General features: G+C 38.0%; 1 protein-coding gene across 1 annotated transcript in view; it reads right to left on the minus strand.

Annotated features, from left to right (window-relative positions):
- lrp1bb (low density lipoprotein receptor-related protein 1Bb) overlaps positions 1-17,660 on the minus strand; it is a gene marked incomplete at both ends in the record, with an annotated part of 313,004 nt that overhangs the window by 160,229 nt on the left and 135,115 nt on the right. The window contains 6 exons of the mRNA XM_079254397.1: positions 3,825-4,005; positions 4,420-4,656; positions 8,930-9,073; positions 9,227-9,419; positions 11,564-11,786; positions 16,861-17,023. Of these exons, the coding sequence (XP_079110523.1) occupies positions 3,825-4,005; positions 4,420-4,656; positions 8,930-9,073; positions 9,227-9,419; positions 11,564-11,786; positions 16,861-17,023 (1,141 nt within the window). The remainder of the gene's footprint in view (positions 1-3,824; positions 4,006-4,419; positions 4,657-8,929; positions 9,074-9,226; positions 9,420-11,563; positions 11,787-16,860; positions 17,024-17,660) is intronic.

Genomic DNA, 17,660 nt, shown 5'->3' on the forward strand with positions numbered 1-17,660 from the left:
AAGCTGAGCACACACATAAGGATTTCCAGGCTGGTTTCGTGCCAACTTCCACCTTCCCAACCAAGACCAGCAAACGTCCAACTAGCTTAAATTTTCTAAGATTATGTTGTGTGTTAAGAGTGAATATGTCTTGACAATCTGCTCCACAATGTATCAGGGCTGACGAGTTTTAAATTTGTTTATTGTGACCAAAAGTCTTGTCGTGTGTGAGGAAAGCTGGCGACTCCCAAGTCGTGCTTTGTGGATTGTGAGAATGGATGGAATGTAGCAAATAAAGACAGCAAGCTGGCTGGTGAAAGACAAAAGAAAAACAAGCATGGCTGATGCTCAGTTGACTATAAAGTCCAAGTTCTTGCTTTCTCTTAACTTATTTTGAAAGTTTTTTTTTTTTGTTTGTTTGTTTGTTTTTTTAATTTTTTAGTTTGGGATTTTCTGTCATAAATTATCCCAAGACTGTTATGACTGGCAGTTACAGAATAATCTGACCATGTGAGCTGCGGTTGGCAGCTGTTGGCAGTAACTGCACAACATCTGCCGGCTATTTATTCAATGCTCTCAGAGCTGCCGCTTGGGCCACAACAACTTCAATCAGCACATTAACATTTTGTATGTACTTCCTGTTGTTGACTTTCAAAATAAGACCTGCTTGAAGCAGTTGATTAACACACTACAAAGACCACCATCGTCTTGATTGTCCTCTTTCATGCTGGGTGTTTCCCCGTTGTTTCTATCCTTCTTCTTCTTCACTTTTGTTAAATCATGTTCGATAACATAAGATTTCTGGCTTGGAGGGCTAGATTCAAGATCACCCGAGGGACAAAATCATTTTGTGTGCTGTGCTGAGATTATCAGAGGACACCACATATTATACAGTTTGAACTGCTCAATTACTGAATTTTTATCTACATGTGTTTGGTCTCTGACAGATAACAAAAATCCTCATGTCATGTCATCTCATGTCACCATGCTTAAAGCTGAGCTGAATTCATAGAACAATTTTAGGCTGATGTAAGAGATAGTGTTCGCTTGAGTCTGACATTTTCAGGTGTAACTTAAGCAACTTTAACCCAATATCCCAATATTGCTCTGCTGTTTTTGATTACTTCACTCTACCCCACATCAGCTTTTGACACCATTACTAAGCACCTCTCTGTTTTACTTCAGACACATGCTTCTAAACAACTAGCCAAACCAGGAATACTTTTAATAATAATCAGCATAATCGTGGCCACATGAAGGGAACACACAAGTGTGAATATAAGTCTGCCAAGCTTTAAAACAAGGTTCAATAAATTATGATGTGTTGAAAAGAAAACAAATGGTTCATGATTGAAAGCACACCACCTAATCTGTCAAACACAATGAAGACAGCATTATGGCTGGGTGCATGTAGAGGCCAAAAGAACTGGGTGATTGGTGGTTATTGATTCTGAATTATTCTGCTGGGTTTGCAGCTACTGTGCAGCTAAACTGGCAGCATTACCCAATACAGTATATTGTTACACAAAGTTAAACTGAATTTCATCTAAAGTCATAAAAAAAATGCACATCATCCCAGCTAAGTGGGATTTTCAATTACTAAAGAACCTCCCATCCTCATAAACATAAACAAACAAAAAAACAACAAAAAAACTAAACAAAGGGCAGCTATAATAACTGTTTCACAAAATACAAGATTTGGTAGTGTTTCAAATGCAAAACGTAACATATGTCAACAGATTTGCATCCTAGTATTACAAAAATCAAATGAAAAGATATTTCAAACTACATTTTGTGTATCCTTAAATAAAAATGTAGGGATTTATTCTCAAAATCTCACTAAAATAAATTTTGTTTAACTTGATTGTTAGTGTGAAGAGTCAAGAATGTATAAAAGTAGAGCTGAACAGAAATCTCTGCGTTGAGAATATGTTTGACTTTCCTAATGCAGCAAAATAGAGAAGTGTGTCACCATTAGGTTGACACTAGTCATCCTTATCATGTCAAGACAGACTGGATGTGGCAAGCGGAGCAGAAAATAAGGTCTCGAGAATGCAGTCAAGAAATCTGCTGGAGAGCTGCATCCATTTCACCTGAAAAGAGCCTTCCAACAGAGCAGATAGAGATCAAAGGACTGCCGGGCTCCGGCTGAATACGTTCTCAGAAGCCAAAAAAAACTAGCTCCTCTAATCATCCATGCTGTCAGTGGGAGGGTTGGAATAAAAGTTATTAATCCTCAAACAAAAAAAAAAAAAAAGATGACACGATACTTTGCCACTCCCAATGCTACTGCAACAGATTACTTGTCTGAGTGGAATCTTGAATAAGAGCCATGTTGCAGTTTCTTCACTTGTATAAAAGCTTTAAGGTTACTTCTCATATCAACTTTGTTTTTCTATATGCAAGACAAAATACACTACACATAAAGGCTAATGGGAGACTAATGGGTTAATGTTGCAGACAAAGCAAAAAGAAAAATGGCTCCAAATGAATAAGTTCAGTTTTGGGTCGTGTGCATGTGCCCACAGCGGTGAAAAAGCTGTATATAGCGAAATGTTTGGAACAATCCCCAGAGGCTTGAAAACTAATCTCTGGCTGCTATGGATTTGGTGAGTGTTAATACGATTTAAACCTTAAAGTGTTAATCCTTAAGATGCTAAAGACACTCATGAATTGGAGTTTTGCAGCTTCAACTCTATATGTTAATTACCACCTCTGCTGGCAGAAACCACTATACACTCGTTTATACTGAAAATTCAGAACAAATCATCTATGAGCGCTGCAAAGGAATAGCTATTAAAGTAGTTATTGTGGTTAAGGTGTTTAAATATGCTATTTTGAGCCACTTTACAGGTGAGCTTTGGAGGTACAGGTGTTACCCTGAATTAACAAAGTTTGTTTACCATGAAATTATGTTTTTGTTCTTGGAAAGACGTGCAATGTGACTTTCAGATACCCTGATTCCTCCTTTCCAAAAAAAAAAAAAAAGCAACATTATATGTATAGCAGCTTATTTTATAGTAGAAAATTGCTGAAAATAGACATCATTATAAATGTGGAAACCACAATTCCCCTGTTGAGCAACACTGATTGTGTTTACCATTTAAAAACATGCACCAAGCATTACCACTGAGTGTTACTCTGGATGCAGAGTGTCAATTAAATTAAACAGAGAGCAAAAAAACCAAAAACAAAAACAGACATGAAACCTAACTTTTAGCCATAACAGCAGCTTGCAGTGTTTACTGTGTCTGGGAACATAGAGCAAGACTATTCGGAGCAGGAAAAGCCTGAACATTTGACCGTTTCATCTACCACACAAAAAGACTCATGCATTAACATGCACATGTAGGAGAATTGTCTGACACAACTAGGCATGTTTGAGCATAAAAATATATTTTATAAACCTTGCAGCTTATTAAAGGTTCAATAAATGGAAGATAAATATATACAGTAAATGCAGTATAATTCACACACACACACTCACTGCAAACCAAGTTTAGTCCAAAAAAACAACCACTTATAATCCAGCAAAATGTTTATTAACACTGAAGCCTACCTGTTGGTGTCAACAGAAGTACAAGTAGTAGTACAACTAAGATACTCTGAAGGAACGCTAGTGTCGAGGTAAAACTTACACCCTTTGTCCCATCCTTTATTGCATCCTTATTTCACTTTAACTAAGATTTGCATTCAAGATCTAAAGGTAATTTCACGTCCATGCAATGCAGAGGTAACCTAAAATAACCTGAAGTATTACATATAATATGTGCAGATGTCTGTAAGGACTGAGAGAAGTGACAGAACTGTAACACAACGCTTCCAGTTTTGTTTGTACTCTTTACCTGTTAAGAGGATCAACCACGATGGCCCTGGGGTGTGACATATTCCCTTCCAGCAGAGTCTTCCTGGTTTGGGAGGCTCTCTCTAATCTGGCAACACTGATTGTTTTCCTGTACCCATCGTTAGTCCAATATAAGTTTTTCCCAATCCAGTCCACTGAGATTCCTTCAACATTGTCAAGTTCTGCAAGAGAAGCAGCAGACCGAATAGTCAAATATAGAGATTAGCCCATATGACCTTTGTAAAGAAAGAACAGTGGTGCCTGCATCTGGACATCTTTACTCAGCTTTGCTTTTCCACATGAATTCACGTTAAAAACTACATTTTAATAAACTGTAATGCTGCATTAGAAGAAACATTTTAAATGTACAATTTGTTAATGAAGGGAAATATATGACTCTTGCTTTGTAAAAACGTGCATGTGGAATGGATGATAACTGCAGGTCGGTATAAAATGGCTGCTTTTACCTAAAATGGCTATAACATTACACCGATGTCAGAGAAAGGTCAGTAATATGGCATATCACATCATTTACTCCTGGGAAAAGTGGCAGTCAGTGTAAGAAATAAGAAAAAAGGTACAAGAAGAAATTCTACCATCGTTGAGAATTGTCTCTCGACCATTTCCATCTATTTTTTGACGTCCAATGAGGAAACTGGTGGTGTCAGCAAAGTAGATATATCCCATTTCTGCATGATAATCAATGGCTCGAGGGTTGACAAGGTCCTCGATTGGGACCATGTGCTCATCGCTGGACTTGATGTTCATATCCAGCCCTCGGATGACTCCAGGTCGCCCCTTACCATAGAACAGGAAGAAATCGTTTTTGGGCTCTACAAAGCAAAAGAGAACAGAACTCCTTTTACTGTTATTGGCAATTAATTGGTCTAATTAATCAGTGCTGATCCCTGCATTAAACCCTTTTACAGACTGCATTGTTCCTATATGTTTTCTAGTGCTTGGACCATCTTTTTACTTTAATGGAGCCAGTAATCAGTGCCAATGAATATACTCTCCACCCTTAATCACCCTTGCTGCAAAACGGCCATGAGAGTAAAAGCAGGAGAAAGCTTGAGCAAATAGACAATGGCAATACTTACCTTGGCGGTGAACATTGTTTTTTTATTTAAAATAACAGTGTGTCTGCTTAGAAAGGCAAACCAAAAGGGCTAGAAAGCTGAGGCAGCTCCTCAGTGGCTCGTCATCGACACAAGGGAATGTATGTTTCCCCACCCTTTGGGATCCTCTAGAGAGGCAAGGAGGAATGAAGGAGGGCTTCCACTGAGAGAAACAGACCTCACCCCGCTCCCAGCCTATACCCAAGAGACTAGGAAGCTGGAGGTGAGGGGACCACACATGCCTCACTTCAATTTATCATTTGTGAGGGAGATACCAACTACCCAGGAGACAATTAAGCATTGCAAGAGACCCAGATATCATATTCCACTGTGACTGCTGTATGGGGAAAAAAAAGGCTATCATTTAACACCAAATCTCATTATGCTTAGGGAGATGGAAAGGAAGAGCAAGAGAGAGATAGCTGGTGTCATCGGAACATCTATGAGGGGGGAATAAATCAAATGTGTCATGGAAAGGCTCCCAAAGCTCCATTACCCTGATCGAAATGCGGTAGGCCCTCAAATTGTGTCATCAATTTGATCTTCGGCTTTTATTGTCAACTACACAATGTCCAGCGATTGATCAGGCCGGCCAACAAATGCAGACAAACTTAAAACCTCATTATGGCAATAATCAATCAGACTTCCGGCAGGTCGATAGCGAAATGTCACTTTCACATGGAGCTGTATTCGTCAGCCTCGTCTCATATCACAGTCAGTTCAATGCATGTAAGGCTAACACCAAGCTCTGTTATTGCCTTTACACACACACAACGCTGAAAAGAGCAGATTACAGGAGGTGATTTTCTTACTCACTAGAAACAGAAAGAATTGTTAATGAAAGTCTTGCAGGTGCTGTGTGGTTGAGTTAAATGGTCAAGTTCTCCATCTGCTTTTCAAATCCCAGAGGGTATTGTGATGCTGAAGCTTATGAAAGAAAGCACTTCCAGTTCCCCGAAGATGACATTTTCAGCCTTACAATCTGACGGCATGGAAACAGCTGGCTGCGCTTTGACAAAGTTTAAGCAAACCTTAAAAATCTGGATTTGTGATTTATTTATCAGAACACTGATTCATCAGTCATTGTCCCATAAAACAAATTTGGACTTTTCTTCTGCTGTTGCTCAACCATTCATTGGACACCAGCTAAAGCAAAGAATATGTGTTTCTTTAAATTCATACATTAAAATGACAAAGAGACTTTTAGTGATATTAAATGTTTAAAACTTCCAATGGTGGCAAGGTGCAGTTATTTCAGTTATTTAGATGTTTTTTTTTTTTTTTTTTTTTTTTTTTTTTTTAAGGTTTATTATTGAAAAAAATTGGGAATGAATAAATAATTAAAATAAATATTATCACTAAAATGATGTCTCTCATTCAATCCATCTTTCATTCAATGTTTAATTTAAATTGATTGAGTTCATGCTAATTTCTGCTACTTTGGCTTTTTGCATTTTTGCATTAACTTCATTACGCCACTATTCTGTTCCGGCATATCCCATCTGTCTGTAGCCTCTTAGACAATAGTACTCAGTACTATTCAAAGTCATCAAATGTGCTTTTCCTAAACTTCCACTGTGATGGTGGTGCCTTGTTCTTGTAGTGAAGGAAAGGTGTCATTACCCTGTTGGTTTTCTTTAGTCCAGCTGATTGACTCAGTCTACATTAAATACTAAAACATTTCACTCCATTTAATCATATACATAGTTAAGCTGCATCAGCATGCAGCATACCCCCACAAAACAAAACTCTGACATGTGCAGGGCTTCTATGCTGGAAACACTCTTGGGACCTATCCCGCAACATAAGTAATGTGATGCAGCTTTGCTGTCAAAAGTTTATTTTATGTTTCAAGTAATTATAAAAAAAAATATGCATGTAACACTGTTATAACAAAGAGAATTAAGTCAAAATAAAATTAAATGAATGATGTTTCCAGTAGGTGATTCCTGTTAGTGCACCTGTTGCTGCTACAGATGGAAAACTAGAATTACAAAAAGCAATTCAATTTAATTCAGCTAGAATTGTGTAACGCTACTTCAACAAAAATGTCTCAGGGCACTTTACAGACACATCGGTTCAAGCCAATTCATAAATAGCCTAGCTCGTAGAAACTAGCTGATTGCATCGAATCTTGACTTTGATCCAATCCCCCATCCTGAACATGCATGAGGTGACAGTGGGAAGAAAAAAATCCCTTTTAACAGGAAGACAAGAAAAGAAAAGCAGAGCCATTTATGGAATTCTGAAAACAAGGCTCAAGTTCTAGTATGTGATGAGTTGGGACCAACCTATGTAGAAGTATTAATGCTCGCTTTGATGCAATTAGGAAACGTTTTAATTTTATATGCAATATGGCTCTAAAATAACTATATCCTCTAGTCAACAAAAAAGATTTAAACAACATCTCATGGACACAGGGGTGTGTGTCACAAGGTTGATGTGGATGCCAATTGTGTTGGGGTTGTCATTAATTGATGTCACAATCAATACGCTGCTGAAAAAAGGTTCATGGACAAACTACAGCTGAGATGAATACAAAGTGGTGACAAACATGCCAATGAAAGCCATCTTTGTGGTTATCTTTTTAGTATTGGTGCACATTACAGATCAACAGAGTGCACGTTAGATGTAGTAATTTACAAATCTTAATAAGGTCAACCAAAACATAAGGCTGATTTATGGTTGTACATTTATATTCATTTTCTCTAGCTTTCATTTTAGGGAAAGGTTTATGTAATTCAATGCTGGTAAGGCAGAACAGGCTTACATGCAGTCCTCAAACGCCCACAGAGCATCAACCCTTCATAATAAGGTTAAGGCTGATTGATTGATTATTAGATTTGAGTGAAAGGTTAACGCCTAAATGTTTTCAACACGAAAAGGAAGAAACATGAAACACAATAATGAACAACTAAGCAATACATGAGGCACACATTATAGTTTCACTTATCGATCCTAATCATTTCTCACAATAAGATTCACTGACAAAGATGTTCTTTCTCTTTTCCACAGCATAGCAAAGCTGAACCTTAACTTTATCCATATACTAGAGCAATTTAATCGGCACAAGTGTAGACCTAAGTGCTTTGGAAAGCAAAGATCAAAGATTAAGGCCTTGAGGAAAGTCTCACTTTCGCAACTTTCTCAAGGTTTCTAAAGAACTTTGTGGTGATGTTTCAGGCAATAATGTATTGTTTGAATATTGAAGGCAACCTAAAAAAACAAACAAAAAAAAAAAAAATCATGGTTCCTTTAAAACAAGTAGGAAGCAAATCAAAATATGAAAAATATAATAAAGCTACAACAGACAGACATGGTTCTATGGTTTGTTCAGCAGCATTATGAATCCAAAACAGTGTCATGCTAGGACATCTCAGGCTCCAAAAAAGAAGACATGAATTAATCCTGGACCATTTTTTTTTTAAAACATCTACTTCAAGATGTCTTCAAAAATGTTAACCAATATTTCCACATCTGTAAAATATCAAAATGAACAACTTTAGGATCTATAGACAGATTTTTTTTTATTTTTTCTTCTTTAAGGGGGGGTTCTGCAACATATTAGTTCTTTATTTTTTTAAGGAGCAGAGAGAGAAGTAGCACTTCTATGTCTGCCTGAATAAAAAAGTAAAATGTACACTGCTGATGTTAATAATCTTAAAATTTTCAGGTCTGGGTATAAAAACAAATTTGCCGCCACAGAAATCAGATCTTTGCCACAAAAATAACCACTCTTGAGAAGAAGAGGTTAGGGTGCATGCGTTCGTTCTGCTTGACGATTTACATCACTCTGTCTAGGTTGTAGTCAACGATATCACGCTCTCCTAAGCTGAGGTCAACCTGAAGCTATGAGATATCTGGGTCAAAAAATGATTTAAAAACATTAGGAGCCTCTGCTTTAGAGCAAGACTTGTTTTAGACATGATATACCAAACTTTACAGTTTTGCATCTAATAAAACCAAAAAAAAACAAAAAAGTACTAACTTTTACATGATTTTCCATCAAAGCCCAGACTGTAGCCGGTGCGGCAGCGGCAGGTTCTCGACTTGTAACTGCCGCTTAAAAGACAAATGTGGGAACACCCTCCTGGCTTTCCGTATGAATCCACTTCACATGCATGACTCCTGACTGTGGACAAAATAAAAAGGGACAACAAATCATTATAATTCAGTAAAGCATCCTTCCTTTTTTTTTTTAAGATCTATGAGTGACTAAGAAGGGAATTGGACTAGTTTATGTCACATACTTGCACACGTTGGCTTCATGGAAAATGTCCTTTACCTTTTGGCTGAGTGAGTTTGTGGTAAACACGGAGAGCTCTGGCATTCTCCAGGCTGGCAAGTGTCCTGCTGTCTGCCGTGATGTTGAACCTGTTCACCTGCAGCAGTTTCACAGTGGAACTCCCTTTGGAAGGGTCAGAGTGGATAGCATAAAGGTAGTCCTCAAACACAGCTAATGCATATATGTACGACACCTGCAAAACAAAGAAAAAATCCATGGCAACTTTATTTTACACCTCACTCAAAGCCAAACACAAGTCAAACCACAAGTGCAGCAGGAAGACTAAACAAAACTGAATCAATGAGCACTTTTATCTTCTAACATGCATCAAGCATTAGAGCAGGGTGGTGTGGGGTGGGTGAGAGTCGGCGGTGTGGCTGTCTGGTACATTTGGTAGCCCATACAGGGTCAAAAGCCTGACTCCGCAGGGAGGCCACTGGCCCAGACACAACAGCCTCCATGCTACATTTAGTAAGCTGACACCCACACAGAGCGACATGGCTGGATGAGCTATGTTCACAGGAAGTACGGCTAAGCTCAGTGGCCCACAACTTAATATCAGGGGCACCAGGAAACATGCTTCAGAAAAAAAATAAATAAACAAAACCACTCAACCATCGCTCTCTGTTTTTCTCTCTCTATGGAATTTGGCTTCAATACCGCTTTAACACATACAAGTCAAAAGTGTGTTTTCAGTTCAATTCAAACTTTATTTATCAATCGCTTTTCCAACATAAAATATGAGACTCAAAGCGCTTTACAGTTTATAATCATAAAATCATCATTCACAAACACTATATACTGTATATGATGTTTTAGACATTGCACATTTAATGGGAAGTATCTGGTACTTTTTGCAAAGAAAACAAGGGCATGTGTAAAAATATGTGCAAAACAAGAAATCCAATGAGATCAAGCTAATAAAAAAGGAAATATTCAAAACATTCAACTGTCACATGGATGAAACTGAGGTATAAGAAGCGGACTGAGGTTGCTAAATGGAAGTTTTCCTTTGTGTCAACATGGCTGAAGGATGTTTTCTGCAAAAGGATTCCTTAAACAAAAATAGTTTAGTTTAAGGAAGTTTAGTATTTAATATTTTAAGGTTTTATAGGCAATAATGTAATGATCAGTCAGCAATATTAGAAATGTATATAACACTTTAGCCAATATATAGCCTGGCAATTGTGTTATCAAGTTTTTTGTCAAGTTTTAATGAATGGAGTATATTAATACAGTGTTGTGTTTCTTTAGGCTTTCCCACCTGAAGAGGTTGCCACAGCGAATCGCTGGCTTCCAACGAGCGGACCAGTATGGAATCCCGGTTGTACTTTGGCATATGCTTTACAGCAGATGCCTTTCCTGAAGCAACACTCTGCATTTATCTGGGTTTAGGAGCGGCCCTCAGACAACACTTGTTTTCCCTTTGTTTTTGTAGCGTAGAGGGGAGGACAACCTGCTTTACCACCTGAGCAACTGCCACCCCAACGAGAATATATTAATACACCTACTTTTTTTTTTTTTTAAAAAAAGGTGTTTTATGCATGGAAACTTTAAATTTATCAAACCAAATGAAAGAAATCAAGAAAATCTTGATTAAAAATCCTCTGCATGTGGGGAAATCTAATGCAAACAGTACTGTGAGAAAACTAGCTGCTTCTGATCACCATTTCTTCTGGTTATAAAGGTTACATATTACTCCAAACACGTCCATAGTTTATAGAAAAGGCAGAAAGGTTTTCCATGATTTCTGTAATGCAGATGGAATAATGTTAAAACCTCCTCTCTAATGAGGGCACGCGCTAATGAACGAGGCAATCTCATGCAGGGAACACCTGCATACACAATAAGGTGCTTGATATGTATGTTTTTTTTTTTCCTCATAAAGGGTGAGTATCTAGTTCATCTTGGTTGAAAGGGTCTTTTAATGAATAATCCTAATTTGGGATGAAAGGCTGTAAAAGAAAGTGAACTATGGGAGAGAGACCATTGACATGCTCTTTTCGAAGACAGCTCCACATGTAACTCAGTTTCTTGTATTTAATAAGCCATCTAGGTTTTGAAAGACCTTTTCAAAGAAAATGAAATGTGAATTTTAACACCAGTCATTGAATTATGTACCACCTGTCTCACAGCATGGTGGCCTAATTTTCTCAATTAGAGAATTAACTAAGAATCACTGCTCCCCCAACCCCAACCCACCCTTTCCTCATCCTTCTGACATGAGTGGAGTTTCTAAAATGAAGAGGATCACTGCTGATAAGGGAAGTCGAAGATGTTAAGTGACAGTCGTTTCTGACAGTGTGTCCAGATATCGCAGTCAAATGTGACACTCACTTGGCTCCCATGGATGATGTTGTGCCTGTTCCTGCCGTTGTAATCCACCACATCGATGTATTCCAGGTAGGCATCGGCCCAATACACCAGCTTCTTGACCACATCCAGCGCCACAGCGATGGGCTGCTCTATTACGTAATCCACCAGGCGGGAGCGGTTGGTGCCGTCCATGTTGCAGCGCTCCACCTTGGCCACATTTCCGTAGTCAGTGAAGAACATCATCCTGTGGAGGGCGGCAGTGTTGAAATGAATAAATGCCATAAAGAATGTTTTCTACCTTGCCCTAGCAGAACAATGTTTGTTTTACATTGCCTTGAATGATCTTGCAATAACAAGTATTTGTTGGGCTCAGAAACCCTGCTAGTATTTTTTTTTTCCAAGTTATGAGTCATGAAATGCTTAACTTGATCTCTCACAAGCTCATTCACAATGCACGCTGAGCAGAATATGGCTAAAAAGCTATGCATACACTGATACCATTGCTCCTACTCAGTCAAACATTTGAGCCTGATAAGAATATATGTTGTATTTCTCTAAAGACAAACGGCCTTCTGCCTCTCATTTTTCACTTTAAAACATTTTTCAGCTGATATGTGCAGAGGGTGTGTTGGTACCAGCCAATCCCAGTGTGTGAGGACTATGAAAACATGGTAAGCCATACTGTGAGTGCTTGCAGCAATGTCTACTGTATCAAATGGATCTTGTGCAGTTGTTCAAAGCTTTTTGCAGGTCTTTCTTTTGACATTGGCTGCTTTGTCATCTATTTTCAATGCAGTGCTTGTGCCTGGCCCTTTTCAGACGAGTGCGGTTGTTTGAGCCACATAACATAGAGCAGTGAATCATCCAAGCACAAGAAAGACACGTAACTCAAGGAGAGAACAGGAAACATTGCAAATAACTCATCTTAAATGGCTTTTCTGTTGTATTAATTGTGCCTTTTTGTTCCTGGCAGCCTTGTGCAAGTGCTCCAAATTTGTTCCCATTCCTTTAGTTGTTTATATAAAAACTACCAAATATTACACAACATGACTGAAAAACCAGTTTTCCACTAACAGTATGAGTCCTAAGAAATAAAAGGTGAAAATGTGGCACATTTTAGCTTGGTGAGCAGTTAGTTCTTACAAAACTATACAAGTACAGGACAGAAGGAAAAAAAAAAAAAGTAGCAGGACAAAAAATAATTTTTATCTCAATGATGTTCTTTAGAAATAAACAAAGAGAGATGTCCAGCTGATTCATGTTTGTCGAAGTCTTCTCAGAAATGATCTGCAAGGAAATAGGTGGCAACAGGTCAGAAGTAGTGACAAATCCTCCCCCAAAAGCTCAAACCTTAACAGTATTGAAGCAACGTGGCGTTATCTTGACAGAAAATTAAACAAAAGGTCGACAACAATTAAAGAACTACTGACTGTTGTGACCTCATATTCTGTATTTCTATTTCCATCCACCTATTTTCTTCCAGTGTATGAAAGAAATCAATAACGGCTGAACACTGATGAATGTTTGTACACCTCATTCTCAACATGATGATGCAACTGAAAATATGACACAAAATAAATAAATTGAAAGAAATTTCCTTTAAGATAAACACAAACAGATTTTCTAGTCTAAAATTGTCCAGTCAGTCTTTCTGAGACATGCACCTGCAGCCTCCAGGCACGTGTAAGAAAGACAACATTTTCCAGACTCTTTCTGGTCATTTCAGAACATTTAATGCACATTTGCATGAAACCTTGTTTTTGAAGACAGGATGACTGACAATGTGTGATGCACAGAGGCGCCAAGGCACTTAATACCTCAAAATCACAAGAGCTGCTGGGAAATCAATTTGCATAAAAAATGCGGAAGCGACTAAAACGCATGAAAAATGGATGGTATTCACAGTGAAACTCCTTCCTATAGTTAACATTACTGAATAATTTCAAATAATACCTGAAGCATCCTTTTCACAAAAGTTAAGATCTCTTACACTGTCACCTATAGTGTTTAAAACTGCTCAGGTCTGCACATTTAGTCATTAACATGGAAGACTCGCCACTCTGTCTTGCTGGGTTTCTGTGAGCACAGAGCTCCAATAGTTTCCAAGGATAACAAGCTACAGCGAGAGAACGACAGGAAGCCGACTTAATCTGCACAAGTCAAGTCAGGGGAGAGATGAGATGCCCTTTGAACTCTAGACCCGACTGTGTCGAGAAACTGTTCGCGTCAGCAAGGAGCTCCGCTCCCCAAACAGGTGCACCTCCACGTGGCGTATCAATGATTGCTTGCTGGGATTAAGATGGTGCTGATGCTGTTCTTCTCTATTTCACAATTTCAACAAAGTTCTTGGTGGATTCTTAGAAATGAGCTCCCATGATAAAATAAACTGTATGGAAGCAGTAAGAAATATATACATATATATATATATATATATATATATATATATATATATATATATATATATATATATATATATATATATATATATATATATATATATATATATATATATATATATATATATATATATATATATAATGTATGTATAGACACTAGCATCACAGTGAATCTGTGCTTGGACTGTGTTGTAACTGCCAATGAATATAAGCTTACTAAGTTCTCTATATAGGTTGTCTTGTGATTTTATAAAGTCTGTGCAGTATAGCAGGACTTTTTGAGTGGCTTCACTCAGTTTACCTGTTTTTTTGTTTGTTTTTTTCTTTGTTTGTTTGTTTTGTTCATCATGAATTTTACTTGTAAGGTAAACAACTAAAGATGCTCTGTGATTAAAAGTCAAACGCTCTTGGGCATTTATTCCTCTCCAATTAGAATTATACCATCATCTGAACTGTAAAATGCTTTCCAATACCATCCAGCAGCAAATTGCCTCCATAAACTCTGGCAGCAGTTTGAAGGTTTTAGGACGGGTGTCTGTAATATTACCAATGGGTTTTGCAGCAGTGGTGCTCGGATATGAATGGCTCCAGAGCCTGGACTTCCTGTAGCAGCATTAGAAAGAGACCTTAAGTGATCTTGTGTAAAATATCTAGACAGCTATTAAATGGATTATAAAATGCAACATGTTTTTAGACTTTTAGTTCAGTGGGACTGAAATCCACTCATTCATTCGAGCAGATTGGGAAATTTTGGGCTGATTCTATGTTAAATAAGTAACCAGTTGCCTGCAAATCAAAGGAATTTTTAGCATGATAAACCATTTCTTTGTCAGTAACTACACTTGATTTATGGAGAGCATGCTGAATAATGACCAATATTGATGTACATGCAAATCCTCAATGCTGAGTTCTATAGATCAGCATAATAAGGTTCTGTTTAACCTTTATGTTTCCATCTGAGTCATCATTAGGTCAAACCTTGAACTAGCTTGAACTTGATATCAGATCAGATGGCTGCCAAACTTTGTAAATAAACTTAAACTTTTTTGCAAAAATCCTTTTTTTTTTCCTGGCAGTGATTATGTTTTCACCAGGAGGCAAAAGGGAAAAGAAATTAGTGGTAGCTCTACATTTTCAGGAGGAGGAATCACTCAGTCGTGCAAAGCTAAAGTAAAACTTTACTTCCTCCACTAATCGATTCGCATCAGAGACATGAACATACCATGTGAATAAAGTTCCTTTACTTGCACCTTTTCCTATTGTCGCAACAAAGGCTTAAAATGAGACTCATAGGACCTTTCTGTTTTTCAGAATTTTTTTTTGCTGATACACAAAGCAAACCATCAATCAAACTCTCCTCTCTTTAAGGAAAAGAAGGAGAGGTTGTCCATCAAACGGCTTTCTCATATAGAAAAGTTAAAATGCCGTATCCAATAATAAGGGAGGCAGGGAGACATCAAAAGAGTCAAACGAGAATAAAAAATGGAGTGCCAAACCAGGGCATATTCTATAAACGCTGTTCCTCGTGCCGTGCCGCTATCTAACACCTCCCTCATTTCTTTTGTTTTCACTCCGTTGCTTCAGGCTGACAGACCTCTCCCAGGCCCACCTCTGCAGAAACAGCTGTACCTCTTTCTCACCAATTAGAGTCAGGAGGAGTGCTCAGAAAACTTCTGTGGCTTATAGTCAATCTAGCCAGTAGCCTGCAAATCCATCTCCCAGCACAAGCTTCATCTGCGGTGTGATCAGGTGCGATTACAGCCCGATCGCTGATAAACCATGTTGACTTAGATTCACAGTGAGGCTGCTTAAACAGGAACTCTGACCTGCTGTATATTTACCATCAGCCACAGTAGATTCCAGTGGCCAAACTGCTCTTAATGAGAACAGAGAGATGCAGCCAACCAGGGCAAACCTGGCTATGCCATTAAGACACCAGCAGCTAATTATTTTTGATGAGACCCATGTGCTGCATGGAGGCCCCAGCTGTTAAATAAAGCATATTTTTAAAAGTAGAAACACAGAAAAAAGAGACAAAGTTCTGCTTTAACCTTCAAATTAATTTCCATGTGTGTAAGGATGCGATTTTGATATCCTCTAAAGCGGATGGTCATGGCTGAGCAACAAAGTAAAGGGAACAGTTTCAGCTGTAACTGAGGTTTGGTTATGATCAATAATTTGCTGGTCTTCCTAGACCAGGTGTGACTATTATTAGCTGTGTTACATACTCCAAAATCTTACTTCTAAAGTAAAAGGTAACTAAAATCAGCTTTCAATCCCACTTCTAAACCTAAATCTGCTGTTACATCCTTCCTTTTTTTTTTTAAAGCAGAACCAGGAGTGCAAATAAGCCCGAGACACTAATAATTGGTTCATGTTCTGCTGCAGTTGGTGCATCCAGTTTATTCAAATGATTTTCTGTTTTTCTGCACTCTGAAATAGGAATATGCTTGAAATCCTAATAAATAAACTGTAATCCAAGACACAGTCAGACATCTGCTATTAATGCGGGTTTGTCACAGAGAGTGAAACCTTTTCCCCCACGGTTGCTTAGTTCCTTTTGCAACCTTCAGAGATAAAAAATCAGTAAAAAGTCCTGCAGGGGCATTTTCTGCTGTGGGGTGTGTGGGTAAATTGGAATACACATTGGTCCAGAAAGTAAAGGATCTCTGAAGCATCACCAGCTCAACACTATATTACAAAGCCAAAAGGGAAGAGTGTAACAACAAGAAATATTTTAATTCCTTTTATTGTAATTCATATTTTTACCAAAAAGTTGTTCTTATGAATAGTGGAGGAATTCTATTTGGCTTCTTTAATTTGTTTTTCTTTCTTTATTTGGAGAAACCTTTTATAAAAATAAAAAAAAATTATGAAAAAAAAGAACATGTCGACGTAAAGCTTAGAGAGGTGTGTACTCACCCCATGAGAGGATCCAGAGCTATTCCTTTAGGATTGTGTAAGTCCAGTTGTAAGATAGTAACACATGTGTCTCCACCTCGGTTGCAGACAAAGATCTTATCGGTGACACGGTCGAGGAAATAGAAGTTTCCAGTCAGCCAGTCAATGGCCATTTGCTCCACATCTGCAAAAAAATTCAAAGAAAAGAAAATCAAAGTTTGATTCCTGTGGTAAACAGCTGCATAAATAGAGTGTCTATTATACATCAGTAAAAACAATAGGAATAAATTTCATGAAAAACAGACGGCAGGATTCCTGGAAATACTTTTACTCTCAAATGAAGCTCCAAAAATACTTCAAATGCAATTAATCTTTATCTGCCTGACAGTTCTCTAAAACTAAACAGTCCCTGATTGATGCGCAGGACATGTCGTCTCCAAGCCCTAGCTGAGTTAAAACTGATGAAATCTGAGTCGTTCCAAACACTCCCCTGAGAGACGCCATCACTGCTTATTTCACCAGAAGAGAAAAGTTGGTAAGACACGTGAAAAAGTTTGATGTGTGAAATCGGCCACTGAGACGCCGGATCAGGATTTCATCATTTATTTACATTTCCTGACACTTCTGATGCAGATGTTTGTGTCAATAGCTGAAGCCTTTATCTCACTAAAAGCAACAAACAATAAGGGTTGGCCATGCAAATTTAATGCAAATAAGCTTGATGTTTGAGATAATCAGTACTAGGTAAGGAAAAAAGGAAGATTTTGAGCAAGCAGAGCTCATGCTGCCTGCAGGCATGAGTGACAGCTGTAGGATAAAGG

The sequence above is a fragment of the Telmatherina bonti genome (genome assembly GCF_933228915.1).
Source record: "Telmatherina bonti genome assembly, chromosome: 15".
NCBI classification, from domain to species: Eukaryota; Metazoa; Chordata; class Actinopteri; order Atheriniformes; family Telmatherinidae; genus Telmatherina; species Telmatherina bonti.